This window comes from Cryptococcus neoformans, chromosome 9 (genome assembly GCF_000149385.1).
Source record: "Cryptococcus neoformans var. neoformans B-3501A chromosome 9, whole genome shotgun sequence".
Taxonomy (NCBI): Eukaryota; Fungi; Basidiomycota; class Tremellomycetes; order Tremellales; family Cryptococcaceae; genus Cryptococcus; species Cryptococcus deneoformans.
In genome coordinates this window covers 388908-413872 of record NC_009185.1, presented here as the reverse complement: position 1 = coordinate 413872, position 24965 = coordinate 388908, and the positions used below count along the sequence as shown (strand labels likewise).

Here is a 24965-nt window from a genome sequence, read left to right as displayed (position 1 = left end):
ACATCAGAGCCGGCCTTCGAGATCGTAGTCTTGGGAAGTGGTGGTGGACCCTTAGAGACAGATTGCGCCGGGCAAGTCTACTCCATCATAGGGCAAGCAACCGAAGCTCATCCTTAAGCGCCTGTTTTATAGGTACCTGGTGAAAGCTATTGACCAACGCTGGGAGGATGGTATCCTGGGGCTAGAAGGAGGTCAGTGCTGCTGATGCTTTCAGCTGGGGGAAATAAGATACTCAGGGTGTTTCTCACAGGCTCAGGCTTGGGCGCTCTTTCAGCCTTGTTTTCTTCGCAATCCCCAGATACTATGTTCCCTGGTATCACTTTTCCTACGGACTACAGCACTCCTTTACTCCAGGCTTCTTATGTCTTTTCCTTCGTATCGTAAGCTCAGCCACTAATGCTCGAAAGGGATACAGGATCGACACTGAATGAATGGCATCAGGGGCTATCTCATCACGCATGCTCATCTTGACCATGTCCAGTCTTTGATCATGCTTACGGGTTCAGCACCTCCCCGGCCCAATCTCGCAGCCTCCACCTGCGCCTCTGTTTCGCAACCTTTGCCTCCTCTGTGCCCCATTGTATACGGAACTACAGGAACATTGGAAAAGCTGTCAACAGCATACACTGGTCAGATATGGCCTGAGCTGGTAGCTTGGGTTCCAGGACACAATGAGGATCGCAAAACAGAAGCGCCAAAGAAGCGAAGAAAAGTGAATCAAGCAGACAAGCATACAAAATCCAAATCTCCTGAGTCTGATACGCGACTTCCATGTAACAAGAATTCAACTGCTTCATTAGTACTATCACCGTAAGTCCTTTTCTGGGACCGCTTGCCGAAACTGCCCTCAACTTTTACGCCATAGCCTACAGACGAACAGCCCCCCTCAATCACTAATTGGCGCTCCTTCCTTAGGGGTCAGGCTATACCCCCTAGTTCATGGAAGTACATCCAAAGAAACTTACGAGTCTTCTGGTGCATTTATCCGACATATGCCATTACCATATCTTTCCCCCAAACCAGTGACCAGCGTTCGCTCAAGACGAAAGCCAGTGGAAGGCAAAGAATTTCTTTTTTTGGGAGATATGGAATCGGCCTATAGGAAATCAGGAGAAAATGGCACGCATCAGGAACTAAGAGCCAAAGCCGGTCGACTAAACTCCGTGATATGGGAAGAAGCGGCAAAGTCATGGATTGAAGGACGGTTATGTGGTATATTTGTAAGTCTCTTTCGTACTATCAGACCTGTTGCTGACGTTTCTTGAAGATTGAATGCTCGTATGATTCAAGTCGACTAGGACAGCACATGTACGGCCACCTTTCTCCCCCCGCAGTCTATCATGAGTTGAAGGTACTTGCTGGTCATGTTAGCCGAACAAAAACGTGAGTTGACCCATCTTTCTTATCGCAACTCTTGGCTTATCAATTCAACCGAGGCAGAAGGCCACTTGATGGTCTGAAAATATTCATAACACATATTAAGGAAAGCCTCGTTCCCCATCCTGAAGGTAAAACCCAACATGAGATTATAATGGCCCAACTGCAAGAGTTGGAAAAAGATGGGAAATTAGGCGTCGCATTCATTCGCCCAGTAAAAGGCGATCGCATAAGTGTGTTCAGTTGACACCAAGCGGATTACAACCAGATCAATGCTGACGCTGGTTAGTCCTTTAGGTTGTATTAGTATGTTCGAAGTTGTAGAATGGGAGATGAGCTGGGGGAGTCTATAATCCTATTTCCATGGGCTGCTTGCAGTTTGCAATCATATTGTTTTCGCATGATAAGGAAAAAGGGACTATCTTCTCAAGTTCTATTTCAACATTACAAATCCTTCCTGATGGCATCAGCAACGGTGTCGGCAAACTTACTCATAGATTTCCACCACCATTCTAGAGAAATTCCATCTGCATGGCGATCGGCGTGCTTTGACACTAGGGCAAGATAGCCATATACACCATCGTTTTCAATTGCTTCTGCAGTTGCTTTAGAACTGATATTGCCACCAGTAACACGAGCAGTCGGATTGAGAGTATCAAGAAGGAAGATACTACATACGTACAGAACAAGTACTATATAACCTGCTCCGCACCAACTACAAGGATATATCTATTTACTTTAATACAGTCGCTCAACTGCTCAACTCCATCGAGAATAATTTGAGGCCATAGACGGTCGGAATGATGGGATATCATTGGACATGATAGTTGGTAGATGTGTCGAAACGCAGCTGACGAAAGCGACAATAATGATAATCAACCGAAGAAGATGCGTATGTAACGAATGAGCACTAAGGGATTAAGATAATACATGAGAGCATTTCATTAATCTTCATGACTTTATGATTTCATGGTCACATAATGACGCAGTAGTAGTTACTGTTGATCTTGATGCTGACGTCCATAGGATTTGCCTGGAAAGATGAGTAACTTCTATAATATCAAGATGGACAGAAGAAGGCGAAGAATGTAATCATGTTCCTTCGTTCGAACGAAAGGGAAAAGCGCGTCGCGTTTAATTTGAATATTCGCTGTCAGTCACGCAAAGACTGGATTTGGCTTTTTCGCTGGCTATGGATCACTTGATACCGTGCCATTAGTAGCCTACGTATATTTGGTGGTAGGTATAATTGAGTGATGGGTTCTCCATTTTGAAAGGGGGGAACTCTTCTCCCTCTTCGTAAAAACACAGTGATAATAGAACTCGGAGGATTGCCTTCTATCAATTCTACTAGGGAGCAAAGTTTCACGCAGAATTGTTACAGTATAGAATACATAATGTAAGCCCTTCTGAATGTGATCTAATCACACTCCTTAAATTCTTTCTACAGCAGCAGATTCGAAATCGTTCGACCAGTCCCATCCGTAGCCCCTTAACTGACTTTGAACTGGAGGCATGTAATAGAGAGGACCATCCCAAACGACATAACGATGCCCTCTGGCACCTTTGCCTCTGAACATGCTCGGCATACGCCACGGTTGTGGGATCTAACGGCATGATATCAGTGTCGCAGTGAGCTAACGTTGTCTTTACTCACGTCATTTTCCCCGATATGCCAATATAACTCCTGATTGTTCTCGTAGACTACACGCTCTCCAGGTTTTGCTAACATGAACTTGCCAACCTGTTCCGTGCGTAGAATCAGCATCAATGGATGTGACGATAATAATATGGCCGACCTGCAGCTCAGTGTCCGTGATGTCGCTCTCGTGGACTCGGGCAAACGCAATCCTCCATAAACCTCGGAAAGCTATGTATTCGCACCATCGCCATCGATCGCCGCTTTGATAATACGCAGAATTTAGCTCCCGTGATCAAATGGAAGATGATGCTTACATTTCGATATCCCACATCTTTCCATCCTCCATCAATATCTGGTAGGGCCATGGCCGACGATCTCCCGTTCGAGTGACAAGATAGCCCAAGAACACGGCTGGAGTACTTGCGGTCGAGCGAAGGATGCGTGCAATCTCGGTGGTCTGTAGTTCTCTATCCAAAAGATCTTCCTCTGCGGCGGATGCGTAGTCAGCCCCGCAGGTAGCATCGAAAAGCTTGACTCACCTTGGCCGTTATGAGATACCATAACATTGACCTCCTCACCATGGATATCTAGAGTTGCAAAGATGGCAGGAGCCAGCTCTCCATGTGGAGACGGTAAAAGGTGGTGGCTAGAGTTGACAATAGGGAATTTGGAAAGAAGGGCTGCACCCCAAGTGTGTTTGTTGGGGCCGGGGCCAAGATCGACATACTATTCGAAGGTTAATATATAATTATAGAGAACAAGCAATTACCCACGTAGCCCAAGTCTTCGGCGATAGAGCGAGTGAGATCCCGATTCCCATACACAAATCGGTGTACTATAGCTGCAAGTCAGCATTGACTTGACATGATTTAGTATAAGTGGCTCACAATCGGTTTCCAGAAGTCCCAATACATCAACCTGCATGTCCCTCACCAACTCCCGCATCCTTCTCTGACTGTCCCTTCCCTCCTTATCCACGCCAAAATGCACTGTCCAGATACCTCCAGAGAATATTCGGTGTTCGGGATAGTATGGCAATGGCTTCTCTGTGGGTACTTGGGAGTAGCCGAAGATGACGCTGAATATTGACAAAAAAGCGGAAGCGATAAGGGTGAACTGAGTGACGGCCCTGGTCCTACGTTGAGTACGTAAGGGTAGTTCGGAGGCGGTAGGTAATACCAAGTTATTACTTGCCCAAGCTCCAATAGCTGTAGCGAGCATACAGCCACCCAAAATCAAATCAGTTCGTTCGCGAAGGGTCCAGCCCAATGGAACGAACGCGTAGGCAGTCGTGACTACCGATGCGACATCAAAGATGATTTTTATCAGTAACGCATTGCCGAATGTAGTCGCTGGATTGCAAGCTGAGGCGGCTCGGATATACGCTGGAGTGATGCTGGTGAGGTACGTGGTAAGCCCAAGGCCTCCATAGAAACCAATCCAATCAGGGTAAAAATAGAGCACATAGGCACTTATGCAACCCAACAAAGACCATGCTGAGGTAAGGGAAAATCGTGGGGCTATAAGGCCGGCAGATGCAGCAGCAATCACAAATCCAGCGTGCGGATGGAGAGTAGGTCCTTTTATAGGGTATCCGGTCCATGTCCACGAAATGACTGTGCCCGCGTCCATCATGAACGTCTGCAGAAGGTGGATAAGGGTTCCAAGACCGATAGTAATTAATCTAGTGTGCATCTTGGTTGGGAGTGGCCTTGGAATTTGTTTCTCTGTTTTCTTAGAGGAAGAGTCGACCAAAGGAGATGCAGGATGCAGGTCGGTCGGTCGACAGGCAAATTCCGCGAGGCAGATAGTTGCCAGAACAAGACCAGTCTTGTTCCAGCCACCCGAAGCCTCGTTCACGAGGCACCAAAACGGGTTGGTTGACTTGTTAGCGTACTTGAGAAGCATAACGATCACCATACCCAACCCAATGACTTGGCTCAACATCAGCAATAAAATCGGATCAAAGTTCGACAGTCAACCCACTCTGTCCCTCCGCAATCATCTCTTGAGAACCTTTCACCCTTGTCCAAGTCCCAAACATGGCTGACCATCCCGCCCAAGTTCCGATTGTTACGCCTAATAATCTGGCCGCCGGCCAAGGGAAAAAATAACAGCCCATACCACAGATAACTGTAACTATACGTTGGGTGATCTGACCATCGCGCGAAACCAGGTAACGATGCGCAGATTTGAAGGCAAAAAGGTACCCTGCAAGATTGGCGGCAAGGGCGAATTCAGAACCAGCCAGGGCTGAAACATTGGGTTAAGAGCTTGTTCGGATTATCCATAACACACTCACCTAGTTTCCATACCGACCAGTAGAACAATTGAAAACCAAGCCCGGTGAATACCGTCCAGAAACAAATGGCTGCTCAATGATCAACTGCTGAGCTTATATTAACATTGCTAATCACTTGCCAAAGTAAACATCACTGAGCCAAGCGACAGCCTGTCTCCATGCTGGAGACGGTTTTCCCACCCCTTGACTAGTCCAGTCTATATGGATCTGGTCCTCGAGATGCTCGGGAATAGATGGCTTCGCGAGGTAGAACGCACTTTGTCTACAGGCACTCGAACGAGATGATATATGCTGTTTAGATCATGTGCCTTGCTTCGAAATATCAACAAACCCACCCTGCATTTTCAGCGATTCCGATTTGAGACGAAGGAGAAGAAGTGTCAATGAAAGTAATCTAAATGGTGTTGAGCTTTGGGTACTAGAAACCTTAAAGGGTGATTTCAAGATGCCTACCTGAAGATGGTTCAGTTCCAAGACAGAAAGCGCATCAAACGCAAGATCCCAGAAGACAAGAGACCATTCAAACATCGAGTAGTAAGTGTAAGCTAGTTCCCCTCGTGTAAGCTTAGTTTCCAAATATGATAGTAAAGCAGACGTACCTCCGGGTATTCTGAGAGCGGAATGTCGATAGTAGAACCACATCAAGGGAGGGATTGTGGCCAGAAATCCATAGAAGGGAAGACGCCTGTATGGCTGTAAGCTGACCATACTCCCATCCAGACAGAAACGTACCTCTTGTGCTGGGAGTCACGATTCGCATTTCCAGATGATAAAAACATCCATGGGACGGTAAGAAGGAGATAGAAGATCATGAATAGATCATGCACGTCTTGAAAACATATAGCACATACTATTTCGAAAATGGTACAAATGGCACTTACCATGCTGGTCGCGAGAAGTGATATATACCCATCCTCCACTACGTGTAAGCTCTCATTAGCAAACATACTTCGCTTTCCGGGCCGATGTTTTTACCAGCATAAGGTCCTAGCCACGCCCACTAATAGCTCGATATCCACCAAGACCGCTGATGATCTTTCGGCATTTCTAATATTGCCCGAATGAGTGCTAGTCTGTGGTGGATTTCGGTGAACTAGCCATTGCACGAGCAGAAGACAGAAGCGCGGAGTTGCACAAAGAGCAATCAAGATGTGAAATGGGGCTCTTGGAGGGGCATGGTCACCTATGCTACTTTGCATCAACAAAAGTACGCAGCTCTCTCTTATGCTGGGAAATAGTTGCTGGGCGAAGGACTCACGTAGCCGAGACTGACGGGAACCATTCAACTGGCCATTCTGAAGGACGATCAGCGTTGTTCAAAGATTACTCCTCCACTTACTAGCAACGGAGTTTGTGCACAGGGGCTGCCATAGACCGCTAGCCCATCCTACAAATAGAGTGACCGCAAACGCTAGTGACCCGATGAGGGTATGTGCTTGCGTGACCCATTTGGCAGGGAATGCGAGGAGAACTGTCATCTTCTGCACAGCTTGAGCGATCCCTCAATGTGGGCCCTTTCTGCTCTGTTGTTTGCTTCCTGACGACTGTGGGTGTTGATGTCGGTAAGACGTCAAACCTTTACTCTCAATCGATGTCGGGAATGAGAGACCTATCGCCCCAAGGCACGCAGCGGATCTCGGTTGTTTTGTCGATGCGATGTGTTAATTATTTAATTAACCAGTTCCTCGGTCCAACGACCTCGGCCGCCGGCGGTGCCTGACTATGCATTTGAACTTAAATAATCCTCACTTCGTTCCACGCATTGTTGCAACAACACAATCATTTCCCTTACTACTTATCGATGTACATCATTATCATTGCTATATAACGTTCTACCCTCTAGCCATCTTGACCATAACTCTGTTACACCACTTAAACTGCAAGTGGCTCCAGGCTACGCAACTACAACGGCGCTTTTGCTAAGGCGTCTATTGGCTTTCAAACATCAAGCAAGATCAATAATCCGTCTGGGGATCCAAAAGGATTATGATGTTACGCATCTACGGCCGATTTCATCATCCTATCGGGACTTTCCTACCATCAACAGGAGACACACTTGTTTATGGTCAGGTCTGTGTCTCCAGCTTTAGAACGAAGATAGCAGAGCCCAGTAACGTCAGAAGGACGGATGGATCAATTGAAGCAGGGAAGGGCTGAAATGAAGTCTTAATGGAAAAAGACAGGCAACATCTGAGTACATGATATCAATAAGCCCTACTCCCCCAACCCATTTTATCAACCAGCCCCCTCTGCGACTCCTCGCTCGAGTCTGATTCCATCCCTTAGAATATGGGGACAGACATTCCGAAGCGTGTTGAGGATGTTACCTGGCAAGCCATATCATTATACAGTGTAGCATCAAGGGTGGTTTAGTCCAAATCACCAGGACTTCCCTGGCTATCATGATATACTCTCCCGTAGGGATAGTGATTATGTGGCGGAAAAGGTTTAGTAGATATGGTATGCGGTAGTAAGCAGGTATAGTAGGCTGGCACCTTTTTCACCTGTAAAGCAAATTGAACCTTAATAGAAAGCCCCCCATAAGCAAGGTTATTAATCTTTTTCATTGGAAGATTGCTATACAGTTGTAAGGGTACAGAGGAACGATCACGCGAAGGTAGGAGGAAGACAAGGAGGAAGACGGGGAAGCAGTTTGGAATGCCGAGGAGAGAGAGAGAGAGACAGAGAGGAAGGAGAGAGGAAGAGAAGGAGGACCGTGCAGAAAGGTGTTAGGGAAGACAGAGGTATGAGCGTAGGATGTAGGGAAAGTGTGAGAAAGATTAGTCAGCTCGTAGAGCTAGAAAAGATGTAAAAGGCGTAGCCTTTCGAGTAGAAAAATGCATAGCCCGAAGCAGCTTAGTCTTCTCGAATTCTCTAGCTCAGCCACCGCATCGTCAACCTATAGTGTCTCCAGCACACCTGAGTACAAACTACCGAGGACACGAAACTAAAGTAGCATCAGGTGCTTTTTTTCGAACTCTACGATCTCGAGGGACGGAGGACAGTGACACCAGCAGCCACTACAACCTTGCAAGCTTACAAGTTTGTAAAGATGCAGGCATTAAAGCCATGAGGTGGGCGAGCTAAAAAAACCTAATGTGGCGAACACCATTCCATAGACTTTAGCATTTAAGACGAGACTCTACCCGATCACAGCCTTAAGGAGCGGACACATATCCGACTACTAATATAATCTCTGGCTACTCAATCAAGATCTTTTTTGGAGCTTCATGTGCATGTAGATAATCACCCTTAGGTGCATTAGGTGTTGTAAAGAATGTTAGAGACACTAGTCGGAATGAATAGAAAGCAGTAAATACAGCTGAAATTGTACCAAGCCATCATCAACTGAATATGAAAGAACGCCGGTTGCGGGGGGATTTGAAACTATCAGGTATGATCATGCAGCTCCCATTGCAATTGACGGCACCTTTGTGCTATCAATACAGCGCAGTATTTTATTATTGCGTCATGAATGGCCAACTATTAGGAATCTTCCAATAAGAAAAATCAATGACCTTGCTTCTTTACGGGGGCTTTTTTTAAGGTTGGCACTGGAGGCGGAAGAAGAGCCTGGTACGGAGGTTGTGGATGAAAGTTGCTGTCGAAAGGGAAGAGACGGAATCCAGAAATGTGGTGTCTAGGCAGTGCAGTATTATATATAGAAGGGTGAAGATGGTGAGAGAGGAGATCCTCCGCCCGTTAAGACATGGATATCTTGTGAACCTTTTTACACCTTGCACAGCTTCTCCTCATCTTTAGATCACTCATCTCATATTTCCAGACCAGCTCGGTCTATCCGGGTCTAGCGACATCTCCTCTGGCCGTATCCTCACGCAGTGGCACTTTCCCTCCATCTATTGTAGGACCCCCTCCTCTCTTAGATCTTAGGGAGCGGATGTTTGAGCATGTTCTACGTATAGGCCGTTGCTGTGTTTGTATAGGTAGATCATGTGTATCATGCACTTGTCAAGGATGACATGACATCGATGATAATAATGAACAAACCGACCGGCGTCTTCTCGTTTTTCCATTTGTCATGTTCCGCAACTAGTGTCCCGCTTTGAGCCATAATACAATTAAATATTTCCACTTTCTTTCCCAGATTCCGGACTGTTGCTTATAGATTGTAGAGATACATAGAGCTGAATAGTGTGCTAATGGGAGAGTTGAAGTGTTGATGGTGAATGATGCATAAGCGATAGGCTGCAGGGATGACCGATGTGCTAATAATGAATAATGGCGGGGTACTACGTATATTGATAATTAATACAGGCGGAGTAGATTCGCTTCCATGGCTTTTGTTATCGATGACGTATGGATCGACGGCAAGGATGAGGACTCAGGAACAAGGTTACTACTGCAGGAAGGACAAAGAAGAAGACAAGAAGGAAGAAAAAGGCCCGAACGGCGATCGCGTTCTATTATTTTTCCGCTGTTTGCCGATCGGAGAATCATGTTAAAAGTAGGCATGCCAGCCACCAAGCGCGAATGAGGTTAGCAACCCTCCTATACGTATACTGATGTACGTAAGGGCGAGGAGAAAGTTGGTCTGTTCTTTTTGCGCGGGTTCTTCTTTGATTAGATCTGAAAGTACCATGGAAACCTTCTCGCAAATTGCTCAATAATTCATTTCCCATTTCGTGTCTCCACTTCTGACTCATGGATTTGGGTCATAAAAGCCGTGCAACTGCCGCTGAGGTAATGTCATATTCATCAAACCTAAACCCTCCAGACGTTGGCGCAAATCCAAACTGGGTACCAAGGGGACGGCTAGGCCAAAGAAGATCTGTTCGTCAAACTGTCCTGCTATATGCGCGTTTGAACAACGCCAGTCGCTGTCGACTCAGTGGTTCTGGTTATGCTCGGCCCCCTGATCATTCCAGACAAACAACTATTGACCCCAAGCACAGGATCGTGTCAATGATCTGAGATGCTGCCAAGTATCCCTCTTACGTTTGAGCCTCGCATGGATACAAGTGGCAGACTCGTCATCCTAGGCAGACGCCCCACCATCAATGCCTCTCACCACTCGTTTAATCATTCTCTTTTTTTTCCTGCTATAGCACTATACCAACTGCATCGTTTAGACCAAATTACTCTTTGCTTTTCTCAAAAGCCTGAAAGTTCCACACGATTCGCTTGCTAGCCCCATTTTGAGGAAGCTTCAATTGAAAGGGTCATTTTCTCTATCCCTTCCACAACTGCACTGTAGTTCCTCCCCTTTCTTTCAAATTTAGCTGCCGTTGGGACCGACAACGCCTGTGTCCTATCAATTTCTGCTCTTTAATATGGTCAAATTGGCCCTCTTTTTATTTATCCTCCTCGCTTTCGCGGTGTCTATCTCTCAAGCAGCCCAAGCTCCTGTACCAATAGGTGTTAGTCCAAGGGAGGAAAGCCTGTCGAACGCAGAACGATTACGAAGAGGACTACCATTGAAAAAGCCCAAAAGATATTACGATCCAAGGCGGCGTAAGTGGATTACATTTCAATATTCTTGGCGTAAGGACACGTTGCTGAAATAAGTTCTGTTGCTGTCCAGTGCGCCCTCTTAATACTCCTCTTCCTTCTCTCAGTGTGAAAAACACTTAGTGGTAAAAGTCTAGCTATGTGGAAAATGGTCGCTGGTAAAGAAAAGCTCTCACTAGTACGTTGTGTCTTTCCTTTCTTCCGCCTTCCACCGAACAACGCTGACTTTAACGTTGTAAGGATATAGAGGAACGAGAGGAGACTGGAAGAAAGTGAAAGGAAACTGGGAAGTTGAATCAGTTCATAGAGCTTCGACACGGTATATAGAAATCGGCCCTTCGATTAGATAGAATGCATCGCCCAAGCCGCTTCGTCTTCTCAAACCGCCGAGTAGCGTATATGTTCCAACTTCCAAGCCAACGCTTCAAGCTCAACTATAGGCGAACGACCCAGGGCGCCGAACTATAATAGCTAAAGGTGCTTCCCATCATCCTTGAGGAAAGTTGTAACCCGACACTGCAACACCCAACTCACATCAATCGTCTTCACTTTCGCGATTCGCTCATGAGAAACTCATTTACTCTCTTCAAAGCTACTCTTGGAGGATTCCCATCCGGCCATAAAGCAACAAGCCTGTGCAATCTATCTGCCACATGGTCTTTCGATAAATTGCTTTCGGCGGGAAGTGCATGGGTAGAAGGTTCAGAAATTCCAGGGAGTGCGCAAAGAATCACGAGGGCAAGTGGCAGAATAACCTTGCGAGCATCAACTAAGAAACTTGGCGATGTGATTTTGATGGCTGCAGGATCGATACTCTGCGCATTATTTACAGAAGCAATAGCTTTTCGGACGTCCACAGCTTTCCCTGGGCGTAACACAATCGGCTTTGATTGTTCGATGCTCACTTTCCTCACATGATCGACCAGCTCACGAAGTGCTGTCGCATAAAATTTGCCGTCCGTTTTCGCTGATGGAACTGCTAGCACACGTTCGGATGGATGGACTCCGAGAAGAAAAGGAGTGTTTTTGGGATACTTGTCGACTGGCACAACTCGAAGTACCTCGGAGGGAGAAAGTGACCACGGAGCTTTCGTACTTGGCGGACCAATATCAAGTGCCATGAGGGAATTGGGAGTAGGGACACCTGCCAGTACCGAAGAGGATAGATCACAGTCCATTAGGGAGGTATTAATGCCTGCTACTGGATCCGCTGATTTGACTAGCCGGTCGACAAGAGATGGTAAATCGTCTCTTTCAACTGAGAGCAAGTCTTTCTTATGTTGGTGGAAAAGAAGGGGTTTCAATCCCTTGGACAGTATCAGCAACAGTGCGGAGGAAGACAGAATAAACTAACTCGGGCCCAAAGCTCATCATCGTCCCCCCCTCCCGGGACATATTCAAACCCGACCTTTCGCTGCCCAATGCTAGTTACTGAAGGTATATCGTCCCCACCTTTGCTAACCCATCTAGAAGCTGATAAGCAAATAATAGGTATGTATTCTGGAGTCTCCGGGATGGACGGGGCATAGGAAGTTGAGGGATGGATGAAAAAGGGGCGAAGAGGCCGTGCTAAATGGGGGAGAGGCAAAGAAGAGCGCTTCAAAGTTAATTTAATCACGTATTTTCGCACGTACCTCCAAAGATTCCGCCCAAGCCCGAAGCTTTGATTCTATTTGGGACCTCTCTGTGGGTGGGACGATTTGAGGTGAGAGATAGATGTCAGTGTCCCAGTCCTGAGGCACATCATGGCGCAGAGAAACAGCGATGTTGATTACGGCACACCTTGACAGGACCATTAGGCGAGAAATGCAAATTTGTTTCCTATTACTTACCAGATAGGTACAGTCTTAGACAGCCCGTCTGGCATGCGTTTCCCTTGCCGTGTTGAATCAACTAAAATCAGGCTTCACTGCATTAGTACAAGGCCGGCGAAATGCTAGAACTCCATACCCTCCCTTTGCCTCCGCATAGCTTGCTAAAGACAGATTCGATCGCCGAAGATTGAAATCCCAATGCTGCGTATGTATGTCAATCCACCCAGTACATCCAAGGACCATAATACTTACAAACATATGCCCATCAGTTGACTTAAAATATGCGTAAGCATTGGAACTGCTCTACTTTGTACGTGAGCAGGATTCTCTGATGTGTTGAACATAGCCTACTGTGGGGTCACAATACCAGTTTCCACATCTCTGATTAGCTAATCCGATCAGCCCAGCGCACTTCGCATGGTTGACTTTTGGATTAGAATACTTACGAACGACCTCAAAACGGTTATTGTACCATGACTTCCCCACTCGTTTAACAAATTCTTCATCTGTTGCAATGGAGTGCAATCTGTTGAACAGATCGTGCTGAGCCGCATGTTTTCGAATAGCTCGGTGCTCTGACATGACGCAGTCGATAACCATAGAAGTGCCCTTTGCTGTCGCTGTTGATGATTGGTTGTTGTTGCTGGTAGCAATTTTGTAATCTTTCTGATAGAGGCAGTTGGAAGAAATGAACGTTATAGCAAGTATAGTGGGTGTGTCATCTTGGGAGATGACTACTTGGAGATATGGGTGTCAAACGAATGAGACTGGCTAGTAGAGGCCGTTGCATTTTCATATAATTAATTTACTTTCCGCTGGTACCACTACGAGTAGACTAACCTCACGCTTAACAGGATGGTCACGTGATGGAGTTGGTCACCATACCTGTCTAACATTCCTTGAATGTCTTCACAGGAGGTCGGCGGTTCGATCCCGCCCGGGATCATTTCTTTTTTCGCTCAAAAGGTGAGGAGGCGCTTATTAACGACATTTGCATGTGCCAACAAGCGGCCGGAAAATCGACACGTTTATTTGTGTGCCTGCATAAAATATTATAGACACAAGAACTAGCGGAGATACGGAGACGACCAAAAAAAGGGCCAGCCCGATTAAATTCTTTTGAGATACAGCAGTACTGCAGTGTAGTAGAGTGTAAGTGTATTACATGCGCAGATTTTTGGTCCATACAATTTTTTGGTTTTGGCAATTGGGATTTGTCCATCAGCAGCAATGTCTCATCACGAATTTTGTCAAGGCTTGCGCCACTTGTCATCACTCAAGACATCCAGGCCAAGCCCACGGTGTCAACTTCACTCGCTTCCAGTCTCCGACTCCAATTTCTCGATATCGGTATTGACCTTCTTGTTGGTCCTCTCCCGTCATTCACGATTACGACAGTTTTATGGTCATCATCGATCGTCTCACCGGTTGGATAACGCTCGTTTCTATTATGGTCACAATTTTTACGGCACCAGCGCTCGCTCAACCCTTCTATGACCATTGCCGGCTCTCTAGATTTGGCTGTCCGCGCTCTAATATCGTCTCCGACCGCGACAAGTTAATTATCCACCATGACCAGCTGATTCTGGCGGCGGTTCAAAAATACCAAAATGAAAAAAAAAAAATGATCCCGGGCGGGATCGAACCGCCGACCTCCTGTGAAGACATTCAAGGAATGTTAGACAGGTATGGTGACCAACTCCATCACGTGACCATTGTGTAATAAATCAGGTATAATGGCTAAATATAATCAGATACCCAGAAAGTAAGGAGCGTGGAAGATAACCGATTGACGAGGGAGCTAAAAGCAAAAAGGTAAGGGGAGAGCAGTTAATAGAGAAGATGTCTCTGGTGCTGCAAAGGGTTAGTGGGGTACAGAAGCTAGAAGTTGGCTAGTGGGAATGAGGAGAGAAATGTACCAATTGGATTCTCGTTACAAGTTGGTGAAGAGGAGTACGTATGAAGATGATGGTTCCCATATTATATACCCTTGGATGGCCTGGTGGCAGTCTTGATCATGATTGGATTTAATATCTTGTATTGAAGATGGTTTTTTAGGGGGAAAGATCCGTGCAGACTATCTCGTCACCGTACTTATCTGTTAGAAGTGTGGTTTTCTGAGCTTTCTCTATCACTGATCAGCTATCTGTGATAGGAGCATATACCCCCATAAAAAGAGCTTCATAAATGCCATTCATGTTTGCCTTAATCCTTTTCCTTCGACTCCACTATCTTTTTCGTTCGTCATTTACGCCCACGCACTTCTGCCATTTCCACTCAATGCGCGATCGAGGTTGAATCCAGCAGAAATGAGTGTAACGTGCGAGAATGCCTGAGGAGTGTTCTATTGGAAACAGCCAGTATCAGCTACACCCAGCCTGAAAGGATTCGGTTTTCTCTTACACCTAAACCTTCGCCTCCGGGGCTAATTTCTTCACTGTACAGTTCAACATGGTTACCGTAGCCAAGGAAATCAATGAACATGTTCATGCTATACGATTATCACTACATCAGCGCCCCACATTCAAAAGTCCAATCGGCTTACGCATAATCGAGATATTTCGCATTATAGACACCAGCTCTAGTCAAGGCCTCAACGCACCAAAGAGTGCATAGGGAAAAGGCGCCTTCCTCGCCGCCTATACCGTCGTCAGAGAGCTGTGCGTTGTATCGGTACACTGAATTGTTCGCGGTAAGGCCTCCTTTCTCTGGTCTAAGTAAGGGTCAGCATTTGACCTCGCATGGCTATCAGATCAGATCAGATATACGTCTTAAGAATAGCGTCGAGAGTGTTTGTAAATCGGGGATCCGCAGCAGAAATGAAGAAGACCTTTGAAATAAAATAAGATCTTGTTCACTGGGCAAATGGTGGAACTCACCAGCGGCATGATTACTACGGATTCGCTCATCAGTTACACATATCGAATGATTAATGCAAATACTCACAAACAGCAGAATCAAGCGTATTCAAATCCTCATAAGATTGGGCAAATATTTGTTTAGCTGGACTGCGAGAAACGAGTTGGCCAAGGTATCTTCCCATATCGGAGGTAACTTACTTCCAAGCTTTGTTTTGAATCGTCTCATACAATCTATCCCTTGTCTCGAGCCACTTCGATCGGTTGGGACAAGGCAAACACCTTTTGTCTGCGAGCCGAATACCACGGTCTATAGCAACCCTAAAGGTAGATTGAATAACCTATTCATAAGCTTTTTTATGCAAAGAAACATACCACATCATGATCTTGGAATAAGTAAAATTTTTCTGTTGGCCTCGGACCTCCCTGGATACTTGGTTAGCAATTTGAACCTCATAAACACTTGATCATGGCGCTCACCAGATAGACAAGTCCGGATTATCGACTTGACCGCAGACGTAGTCCACGACTTGTCTAACAGCTACCCAAGAATCCCAGCCCTACATTGACAGTTAGCTTTTTCGTTCATGCAAGGAAGTGGCTATTGTCTCACAAGAGGTTTGCTATACTTTTGAGCGAGGTAGATACAGTCCAAGAGCTCTCCGTAAATGTCCTTGGGAGGCTGTTAGTTTGGCAAGTCTGGACGTTAAGAAATGAGAACTGACGAGTTGCAGATGGTCTGCAGCACCGTTGCCAATGCGGACCGGTTTTGAGCCCTTGTGACCGGCCAAATGGCTCAGCTCGATCTCCTCGAGGTCCTAAGTTCTGTAAGCACCTTATTAAATGTGTTGCGAGTAGATGTTTACCTTGCCACCGTGAATAGTATAGACACTTTTATAGAAGTCAGTTCTGGATTATACATATTTAATGAGCTTACATTTGAAGAGAGCCGTCAGAATTCCTATCTTTCAGTCTTTCAAGTATGAAATTCACAAAAGCATCCGCTCTACGTGGACCGATCAGCGTGGGTTTGGATTTTGGGCCAGATGATGGTCGTACTCTTCAGTGAAGCCCAATCTGATCAAAGCGTATAGCGTAAAACTGGAGTCTCGGACCCATGTGAAACGGTAGTCCCTGAAATGACATATTCAGTACTCAAAGCCACATATCCCTTGAAACTCACCAGTTACGTTGGCCTCCAATGAACTCAGGAAGTGAAAAGGTGGGAGCTGCTACGATAGCACCTGTCTCTTCAAAGACCAGCATCTTACTGTGGTTGAATAAGAAAAGGTTATCAATATCCGCAGTACAATCTCGATCAGACCTACAGAGTTAAAGCAGATCGCAACATTGCCTGCCTCCAGCGACCGCTATACTTGATCCCGCCAATCCATTTTTTCCAATAGGAAGTAGTATCGCGAATCAAAGCTGCAACCAGTGACTACATTCCTACGTCAACCATGATTAGAACCCCAGTTACAGTAACCTACCTTGGTTAAGATAGGATTTTCCTTGGGCCGCAACCTGTTGGTGGCCTCGAACATCTGCTCGACAGGCACACCCATCGCCTTCGCTTTACTCGTTGTAGGATTGGCGAACTCCTGGTGTTCCTCGTTGGCATAACTGTAGTCGCCAACCTCCCTCATGACAAAGACCACACATTGTCCCTCTTCAAGCTCAAAGTCACAGGCAGCGGCAGGGCCCAGCAAACCCCTCTCCGAAAGATCTTCTATTTGAAGCTTGATCTCTGGGTCGGAGACGCATTGATCAGACGACCAAGTGATTGTTCGAAGATCCAAAGTAAGGGAGGGCGATTTGAAAAGAACTTTAGTGCCTTGCGAGATGACATTAGATGATGAGTCGTCAGGGACAATCTACGACGCAAAAATCAGAAAATATATGCAATATTAAACAATCGAGAATTAATGCATCTCGACTCACCTCGGCCGTGTGTTTGTCCCGACAATAATTAAATGCAGGCGCACATTCCATCTTGAAAGGGACCGTTCCCCTAATACTTTCCACTTTCCTGATGAGCCAAGGCAAAAATGCTCGGCTTGACGAATTGTTTAGATTTGCCCCTCTGGGCACCAGCAAATCCGTCATCACACCAACACCCCGTTCAGAAAGAAACTTGGTAACGAGCACGTTAGAGTTGGGCGCATAGGCTTGTTTACTAAAATTAGAATTAGTATTCAAATAAAACATGACCTGGCGAAGGCTCACGGCTTGAAAGGCCATGTGCTGTGAGGTGCTGTACATTAGTCCCAGACACACGTTTAGCCAAAGCGGACACTAACGGGGCAATGGAAAAGTGACCACCCTTTTCGGCATCTAGAATTCTGGCAAAGACACTAACAAAAACAGTGAACACTCGTTTGTATTTTGTTTTGAACAACACCGACCTCGGGGAGTCGAAGTACGGTATACACATGGATTCAATCGAGCCGTCCACGCTTACTAGTGCCGCAGTCTACTTGTATCAGCACTGTACAATAGGTGCACCACTACAAGCTACCCACTCTGAGGTTTCCGATGAGCGCATGGTCCTGCGTAAACGTGATGAGTATCGCTTTCGAGGCGGACAGTACGCCCACACCTACCTGAATAGACCGAACGGGCGAGCCCGACTTATCCAACGACTTATTGGGGATATCGGTGGGTTCGAGCATCTTGTTCTCGTTGGTTGGCGACTGCAAATATGTTAGAAAGGAGATGAATGTAGCTTGAGTGTTGCCTGCACGTATCGGATTGGCCAATATTATGTTGGAGTTTGTTCATGAATCGATACACCTATCCTCTGTAGTAGTAGTAACGAAATCCGATTCTGAGTGAGGAACGACGTCATCCGGTTCTTGGATTAACTTCACCCTAGCTAGGCTCGACACAGGCCCGTCGACGGACATTGGCTCATCTCCGACAAAGTTAAGTTCCGAGGAGGACGACGAGGACGAGGTCCGTCGAGGGGCTTGCGTGTGTCGAGCTTTACCCTCACCCTACCGTTGCAAAGTTGCGGCACGCTGGTCTATATTATGTAATGTTTGGAGGTTGGATCTAAGGTTGGGGCCCCGTGCCACAATCATAATAAGTGTGTGGGCACTAACCCAGACCCGCCCTGGTCCTGACTTGCGCGATCTGTGAGTGGCTGGTGCCATGAATCATCGCACATGTTTGCCATTCTTTCCATTTTGCTTCCGCTGTTGTCCTCCCAGCTCAATTTCTTGCCTGTTCGTTCTTCGTGCAACAATAAGAGGTTATTAGATCTTTCAGGGTCGAAGGGCTCTCTTGACCATCATCACATGCTGTATAATGTCCAGCGACAAAAACCGCTCCCAGCGCCTACAGCCGTCATCAGTCGCCTCTTCCCCGCCTCGGACCCCGAATTCTGCTCCCCCGATAATCGTACTGCCGAAAAGGAGGATTATTCCGGCACCTCTCACCGCAAATAGCCTCCAGTACGTCAGCAATTTGGGACTAGATTTCAATAGCTAAGATGCATGTACTGATTTTGATATGACCTGAAGTCCTGTGGAAAAAGAGATTGAACGCCTCACTGCCGCTTGCGAAGAACATGAGCGAGTCATTCGTTCTACGCTGGTGTGTTCATTGTAATGAATCGCTATTTATTGTCAGAACTGATTAAATGTAGTCCACAGTAAGACACCATATCATGACGAATACACAAGGTATTTTGGAAAGGTTATCAAAGGTGGATGATGACGCGGAGGTAAGTGTCCATTGAATGGCTGAAATATGTATATTTCTCTCTGGCTCATCGCAGCTGGATAGGCAATCACTGCATCAATTCAACAGGCGATACAATCCAGTATACCACAATTCCAGTCAAACCTTAGGGAAAGCCTGCAACTTCGGAGCGGGGATGTCGAACTCATGCGAGAACGGACAACACCTTGGAGGGATGTAGTGGATGAGGACGGAGCTGCTCGTCTAAGTGTTTCGACTGGCGGCATTGGTGCGTTACGTGCCAAAAAACTCAAAAGAGTGGAAGGTGGGGGTGGCGAGGCAGATGCTCTCACACGGGTCGAACTCTGGGCAGATGAAGTGGTGCGTTTGGGAGATATCCCGCAAGGAAATGCTGACAAATGGACACGAAATCGCAGGAAATGTATTTGAACAATGAAATCATAAGGGCAAACGAGAGCACCAAGGTCAAGAGGGCTAGACAAATTGGACTGTATTACGCCATCCTATGTGAGTGTTATAAAGTAAAACGGCGCCCTAGCTAATCATAAAACTTCAGATTCCCTAATGGTCTTAGGAATTATGGGAGGTATATTCCTTCTTTATTATCCATCGGCAGCTATATGGGGATGGATAAGACCGTGACAAATATCAAATGGCACCTGAAAAGAGTCTTATACTGGATTTTCTGCACATAGAAAGTAAAGTTGTAAGCGTTTGTACCCGGACAAACTGGATTGAAGGACGATCGCCCGTCGTATCTCATTTGTGCAAGAATGTACTGGTACCTATGGAAAAGAAAGTACCCCCCCTTTTTTTGATCCCGCGATGCGTTTTTGACTATACCCCATAACTATAATTTTGAATTGTTCATGCATGTACTTATAACTGTCTGATTCTTTTCCATAATGGCACCCCAGGTCACCCCCACTACCAAGCGAACTATTGTGGAAGCCCACGAAAGTGGGAAATCATTCAGCAATCTTGCAAAACAACAAAAGTGTCCCAAGTAGTGTTACAATCAAGCGCTGGTGTCGAGAGTATGCGCACCACGGACACACTTATCCGCTTCCAATCCCTGGAAGGCCAAAGGTGCATGTTGGACCAGATACAAGTAAGGAGTCTTTTGAGGGACTTTGTTCGCACTCCCTGTGAACCCCGGAGCGTCCACGCAAAGAGATACAATGTCAGCGTGACGACTAGTCAAGACCGCTCATGAGCATGGGTTTTACCGCAGAATCACGAGGCGTAAGCCTTATCTGTCGCCCAAAGCCATAGCTAAGAGGAAAGAATGGGCCAGGGACAACATGAAGAGGGACTGGCCGGGCGTTATTTTCACTGATGAATGTGCATTGGAGCTGGGGGGACTAATTGCGAGGCGGCCAAGGGCTACCCGATGCGTAGGCGAAGCGTACGCTCCACCAACGCATCCTACCAACCTTCCATTCTGGTCGACAGAGCCAGATGGTTTGGGGATCGATTAGCTACTACCAAAAATTCCCTCTTTTACGCCGTCCTCCTCAGGCTCCATCGACAGTCAAAAATGGTATCAGGACCAAGGCCGAATCCCTCAACGGACTCAGGTACCCCGAGATGATGATCGAAGGCGTCTTGGGGGGCCAGGGTGGTATCCTTAGGTCACTAAAGTCCTCCGGTTCCGAAACATCCTTGTGTTGGAGGGCGGAGCTCCTTCACATCGAGCTGCCGTTGCGAAAGCAGCGAGAGCTGAAATGGGAATTTAAACCCTTGACCGTCCCCCCTCTTCTCCTGACCTAAATCCCATAGAGAACGTGGTGTGTATCTCCTAAAGTCAAAGGTCGCTGCTTTCCCCAGGGTCGCTACGTCGCTTAATGAGCTCTGGGAACAGATAGAGAAGGCATGGGATGAGATCGACCTGGAGCAGAGCAGGGACCGGAACTCATAGTAGATGAGATGAAGCAGAGGCGTGTAGCAGTTTGGAAGGCGGAAGGGAAGTCTATCAAGTACTAGATTATTGTAAACTATACATAGAATCTGCCTATGTACTTGGTTTGCCCGAAAACATGCACTGTAAAATGATACATGCAATCGATGTTGTTAGTATAGGTAGAAAAACGGGATCAAAGGGGGGGGGGGGGGTTACATTCTTTTCCGTACTAGTAGGTCACCTATACCGACCAGTACAGCGAGAGTATTAGTTTATCTACGAGTAATTCGATTTATTTTGTTCATCCTCTCTCTTATGTAACGACGAATCAATAAATCGCTGGTCATGCGTGGTGCGGATATATGTTACAGCTGTCTTCCTCTTTGTAATGGGCGCCACGTTCACGAAAGGACCTTGGCGATGGTGAATGTGATTTGTTCAATCTAAAACAAGTTAAGGTGGTGTATACTACTAAACTGCAGCTGGCATAAAAATGGCTTGGTTCGTTCTTGGCATGACAACAAGAATCACCATCGCCCTCATGAACCGAATACTCACATTTGCTATTGGATGACTGATAGAAACTGCATGCGAAAAAAAGACAACAGGAATCACTAGCACTACATCGTAGGGTACAACGGCGAGTATGCTTCAGTTCCGTCGTCTGCCGCTGCATGGAGGTAGCTTGCATAATAAATAATCATATCCTCCGAACTGTGCAACGAATGACAAGGCTTTTTTCTACTATGGGTGAGTGAACAACGGTTTGTGGCCCTGGACGTTGTACTGCTGCCGACATTCTTTCGGTCCGCTCCATAACAGAATAAGTGTAATTAATAAGCACGTACAGCTGTAGACCCTGTAGTGCTGCATCAACATTCGTGCCTTAATAGTCGGTTCGCTGCACAAGTTTGCTTTCCAGCAATTTTCAAACTTCTTGGCTTTGCTCATCATTTACTTGGCAAAAATTGCACCACGCACGTTCTTCTGCAACACCATATCTTTTATCTTGATGCATCCACAATACTGGCGAGATACAGTTAGTCAGCCTTCATTCTTCGGGTCACGATGCAATGAAGAGAAAATACATGAAGTGTAAACGTTCGTGCTGCCGTCGTTTGCCTAGGACAGGAGCGGGAAGTGAATAATGTATAAGACCTAGCTAGACCTGCAACTCTTTCTACGTTGCTTCAATCTAACAGCGCTCACTTTTTCCTCAGTTTCAGGCGTTCTGCAGACTGACAGTAGCTCGATACGATGCCTGTTCTTCACCAGTGGGATTATCTATTCGCCTTTGGTGTTCTTTGTAAGATAGAACCCTCTTCAATAAAAGTAATCTGCCACTAATTCAACTGTTCATGGAATCAGTTGCTGCTTTGGATGCCTACAATATTGGTGCCAACGAGTAAGTGGTCTTGCAGTATGCTCGCTATGGTCGAAACGCTCATCAACTTGTATCTAGTGTCGCTAATTCATTTGCTACTTCAATCTCCTCCCGATCGCTCACTCTCCGACAAGCCGCCATGCTTGCCGCAATTTGTGAATTCCTTGGAGGTGTCCTTGCAGGTGCTCAAGTGGCTAGTACCATAAAGAACGGTATCATCTCCATGTCGGCGTTCAGAAACAATCCCGGCATCGAACTTCTCGCCTTTGTCTGCGCGCTTGCAGCTTCTGCTACCTGGCTCATGATCGCCACTAGAAAAGCATGGCCGGTATCCACAACATACTCGATTGTCTCTGCTTTGGCAGGTGTGGGTGTCGCGCTCGATGGACCTGGTGCTGTACAGTGGGGCTGGAATGATGGAAAGGGTATTGCGACTATTTTTGCTGGTTTCGCGATCGCTCCCGCCATTTCTGCCGGGTTTGGGGCAACAGTCTACTTGATCACCAAGTATGCTGTACTGACGAGGAAGAATCCTTTGAAGGCCGGATTGTATGTTTCTCCGATTTACTTTTTCACAGTGGCGGCAATCTTGACAATGTCTATTGGTGGGTTATTGTGATCCGTGCGGACAAAAATGCAGCTAATCGCGATGCAACGACAGTCTACAAAGGTGCTCCTCAACTTAAGCTTAACAAGCTCCCCCAGACCACTATCGCCCTTGCCATCGTACTCACTGGTGTTGTTATTGCGTTCCTGTCTGTAATCTTCTGGTTGCCTTTTGTGTATTCCAAGGTCATTAAAAAAGACTACAGTAAGCCTTCTTATCAATTAGATCACGCATCCAGCTGACCATATCAGCTCTTCGATGGTATCACTTCTTTTACGGTCCTCTTCTTTGGCGTCGAGCCGCTCCTCCTCCTCCTCCCGAGGGTGCACGACACGTCCCCGATTACCGAGTTTACGATCGAGATGACGAGCACAAAGAGCCTGCCACGGAAACCCCTACAAACCCGGTCTCTGAAGGTTCGACCGAAGGTGAAGGTGCTCCTCTTGAAACCAATCTGACAGTCACATCCCACGAGAAGGATAAGGATATCGAGTCTGCCCCCTTGCAGAGTCTTTCCAAAGGTAAACCATATGCCAGCGCTTTGGAAGACCTTGAGAAGGACGACCATAAAATTGAGGGAGCGATTATTCTACCCAGGAACTTGTGGATTCTATTCAGATACAAGTTACCCAAGATGTTATTGCATGGTACATCGGGTAAGTTGTCGATATTCATGCAACTGGTTATATAGCTAATAAGAACCCAGTCGACATTCATGCCATGCAATCACACGAGGGCAAGGGGAAGGAGAGCGATAGGATGATGAAGATGTATCAACACGCCGCCCAGTATGACAATGAAGTAAGTTTACTCTGACACTCCCAATGAAATTGACGCACTGATTGCTTGGTATAGACTGAACACTTGTACTCTTTCCTCCAAGTATTGACTGCGTGTACAAATTCTTTTGCCCACGGTTCTAATGACCTCGCCAATGCGTACGTGCCAAGGTTTAACTAATCTCGTAAATGGCTGATGAGACGACAGTGTTGGACCTTTCGCAGCCATTTACTATGTGTGGTCCACGGGTACGATCACACCTTCTGAGACTGAAACGCCAGTTTGGATTTTTGTTGCTGGAGGCTTGATGCTCGTCATTGGTCTTGCTACTTATGGCTATGTGAGTGAATTACATCAACATGGACTTCTTTTGTATTAACGGTCAAAACAGAATATCATGTCCGTGCTCGGTAACAGACTGACCATGCACTCTCCTTCTCGAGGTTTCTCCATGGAGCTGGGATCATCCATCACTGTCTTGCTGGCTTCTCAGTGTAGGCTTCCTCACTCATACGAATGCGATAAGTTGCTGATATTCGAGCGAAGATGGCATCCCTGTCAGCACTACCATGTGCATTACAGGTGCTACAGCTGGTGTCGGTATCGTTTCGGGAGGTAGTGAGTTATATCTTCGCTCGAGACGCTACACGGAAGTAATCACTGATGAAACGCGCATCAGTAAAATCGATTAACTGGCGAGCGTTCGGATGGATTTTCCTTGGCTGGGTCCTGACAGTTCCTGTAAGTATGATGGAAGAGCTTACGTATAGCTGTATAGGTCGCTGATAGGATTGCTATACGTGATAGATTGCAGGCACTGCTGCTGGGTGTTTGACCGGTATCATCATCAACGCACCGCGATTCTGATTCTTTTTCTCTCTCTATTTTTGGTGGGCGATATAGATGTATAGATCATGGCTCTCTGTACAATAAATGGGTGTTATGTACAGTGAAAAGTAGCTGTTTCAGGTTTGAAGGTGGTTGTAAACACGTGACAAAAAGGAAAGCATGCACCGTCGATGGAGCTGTGCTTCAATTGCTTGAATGATAAGAAGATACATAGTTTGGCGCTCTTAGCCGAGGAATTGTTGCGGAAGAAAAAAATTAAAAACGCGACGGAAAAA

General features: G+C 46.4%; 6 protein-coding genes and 2 non-coding genes across 8 annotated transcripts in view; 4 read left to right on the top strand and 4 right to left on the bottom strand.

The window, feature by feature from the left end:
- The window catches only part of CNBI1430 (hypothetical protein), a gene marked incomplete at both ends in the record, with an annotated part of 1791 nt that extends 117 nt beyond the window's left edge, over positions 1 to 1674 (top strand). Inside the window, 8 exons of the mRNA XM_768436.1 lie at positions 1 to 71; positions 133 to 191; positions 251 to 380; positions 442 to 810; positions 866 to 1220; positions 1268 to 1383; positions 1441 to 1610; positions 1667 to 1674. The exon at positions 1 to 71 is cut by the window's left edge and continues 117 nt beyond it. Coding sequence (XP_773529.1) covers positions 1 to 71; positions 133 to 191; positions 251 to 380; positions 442 to 810; positions 866 to 1220; positions 1268 to 1383; positions 1441 to 1610; positions 1667 to 1674 — 1278 coding nt within the window. The remainder of the gene's footprint in view (positions 72 to 132; positions 192 to 250; positions 381 to 441; positions 811 to 865; positions 1221 to 1267; positions 1384 to 1440; positions 1611 to 1666) is intronic.
- A 1136-nt stretch (positions 1675 to 2810) lies between these two features.
- CNBI1420 (hypothetical protein) lies at positions 2811 to 6799 on the bottom strand (the record flags this gene model as incomplete). Its single annotated transcript, XM_768435.1, has 18 exons — positions 2811 to 2984; positions 3035 to 3121; positions 3177 to 3279; positions 3334 to 3505; positions 3559 to 3745; positions 3793 to 3854; positions 3907 to 4953; positions 5006 to 5272; positions 5335 to 5390; positions 5437 to 5612; positions 5653 to 5715; positions 5775 to 5866; positions 5921 to 6006; positions 6054 to 6150; positions 6203 to 6240; positions 6297 to 6512; positions 6580 to 6616; positions 6661 to 6799. The coding sequence occupies 18 exons, from the start codon at positions 6797 to 6799 to the stop codon at positions 2811 to 2813; spliced, it is 3099 nt and encodes a 1032-aa protein (XP_773528.1).
- A 4536-nt stretch (positions 6800 to 11335) lies between these two features.
- On the bottom strand, positions 11336 to 13204 carry CNBI1410 (hypothetical protein; the record flags this gene model as incomplete). The annotated part of the gene is made up of 8 exons (XM_768434.1): positions 11336 to 12097; positions 12145 to 12387; positions 12425 to 12572; positions 12623 to 12694; positions 12741 to 12805; positions 12857 to 12907; positions 12956 to 12993; positions 13051 to 13204. 8 exons carry the CDS (start codon positions 13202 to 13204, stop codon positions 11336 to 11338), a joined length of 1533 nt encoding a protein of 510 aa, XP_773527.1.
- A 257-nt stretch (positions 13205 to 13461) lies between these two features.
- CNBIt100 lies at positions 13462 to 13550 on the top strand. Its single transcript is given in 2 exon segments — positions 13462 to 13500; positions 13514 to 13550. It is a non-coding gene; the product is annotated as a tRNA-Val (tRNA).
- A 679-nt stretch (positions 13551 to 14229) lies between these two features.
- CNBIt060 lies at positions 14230 to 14318 on the bottom strand. Its single transcript is given in 2 exon segments — positions 14230 to 14266; positions 14280 to 14318. It is a non-coding gene; the product is annotated as a tRNA-Val (tRNA).
- Positions 14319 to 14852: 534 nt separating this feature from the next.
- CNBI1400 (hypothetical protein) lies at positions 14853 to 18134 on the bottom strand (the record flags this gene model as incomplete). Its single annotated transcript, XM_768433.1, has 23 exons — positions 14853 to 14948; positions 15008 to 15095; positions 15150 to 15317; positions 15373 to 15434; positions 15484 to 15497; positions 15551 to 15612; positions 15664 to 15783; positions 15838 to 15888; positions 15943 to 16022; positions 16076 to 16135; positions 16188 to 16280; positions 16329 to 16353; positions 16400 to 16468; positions 16522 to 16596; positions 16646 to 16732; positions 16791 to 16903; positions 16953 to 17336; positions 17404 to 17638; positions 17689 to 17706; positions 17763 to 17816; positions 17868 to 17935; positions 17985 to 18011; positions 18066 to 18134. 23 exons carry the CDS (start codon positions 18132 to 18134, stop codon positions 14853 to 14855), a joined length of 2118 nt encoding a protein of 705 aa, XP_773526.1.
- Positions 18135 to 18771: 637 nt separating this feature from the next.
- Positions 18772 to 20940, top strand: CNBI1390 (hypothetical protein; the record flags this gene model as incomplete). The annotated part of the gene is made up of 9 exons (XM_768432.1): positions 18772 to 18917; positions 18987 to 19059; positions 19112 to 19189; positions 19276 to 19527; positions 19584 to 19674; positions 19724 to 19805; positions 19879 to 19994; positions 20085 to 20350; positions 20569 to 20940. 9 exons carry the CDS (start codon positions 18772 to 18774, stop codon positions 20938 to 20940), a joined length of 1476 nt encoding a protein of 491 aa, XP_773525.1.
- A 1387-nt stretch (positions 20941 to 22327) lies between these two features.
- CNBI1380 (hypothetical protein) lies at positions 22328 to 24708 on the top strand (the record flags this gene model as incomplete). Its single annotated transcript, XM_768431.1, has 12 exons — positions 22328 to 22376; positions 22439 to 22475; positions 22533 to 23059; positions 23116 to 23265; positions 23313 to 23717; positions 23753 to 23862; positions 23917 to 23999; positions 24049 to 24181; positions 24233 to 24335; positions 24388 to 24459; positions 24521 to 24582; positions 24649 to 24708. 12 exons carry the CDS (start codon positions 22328 to 22330, stop codon positions 24706 to 24708), a joined length of 1791 nt encoding a protein of 596 aa, XP_773524.1.
- Between the last annotated feature and the right edge of the window lie 257 nt (positions 24709 to 24965).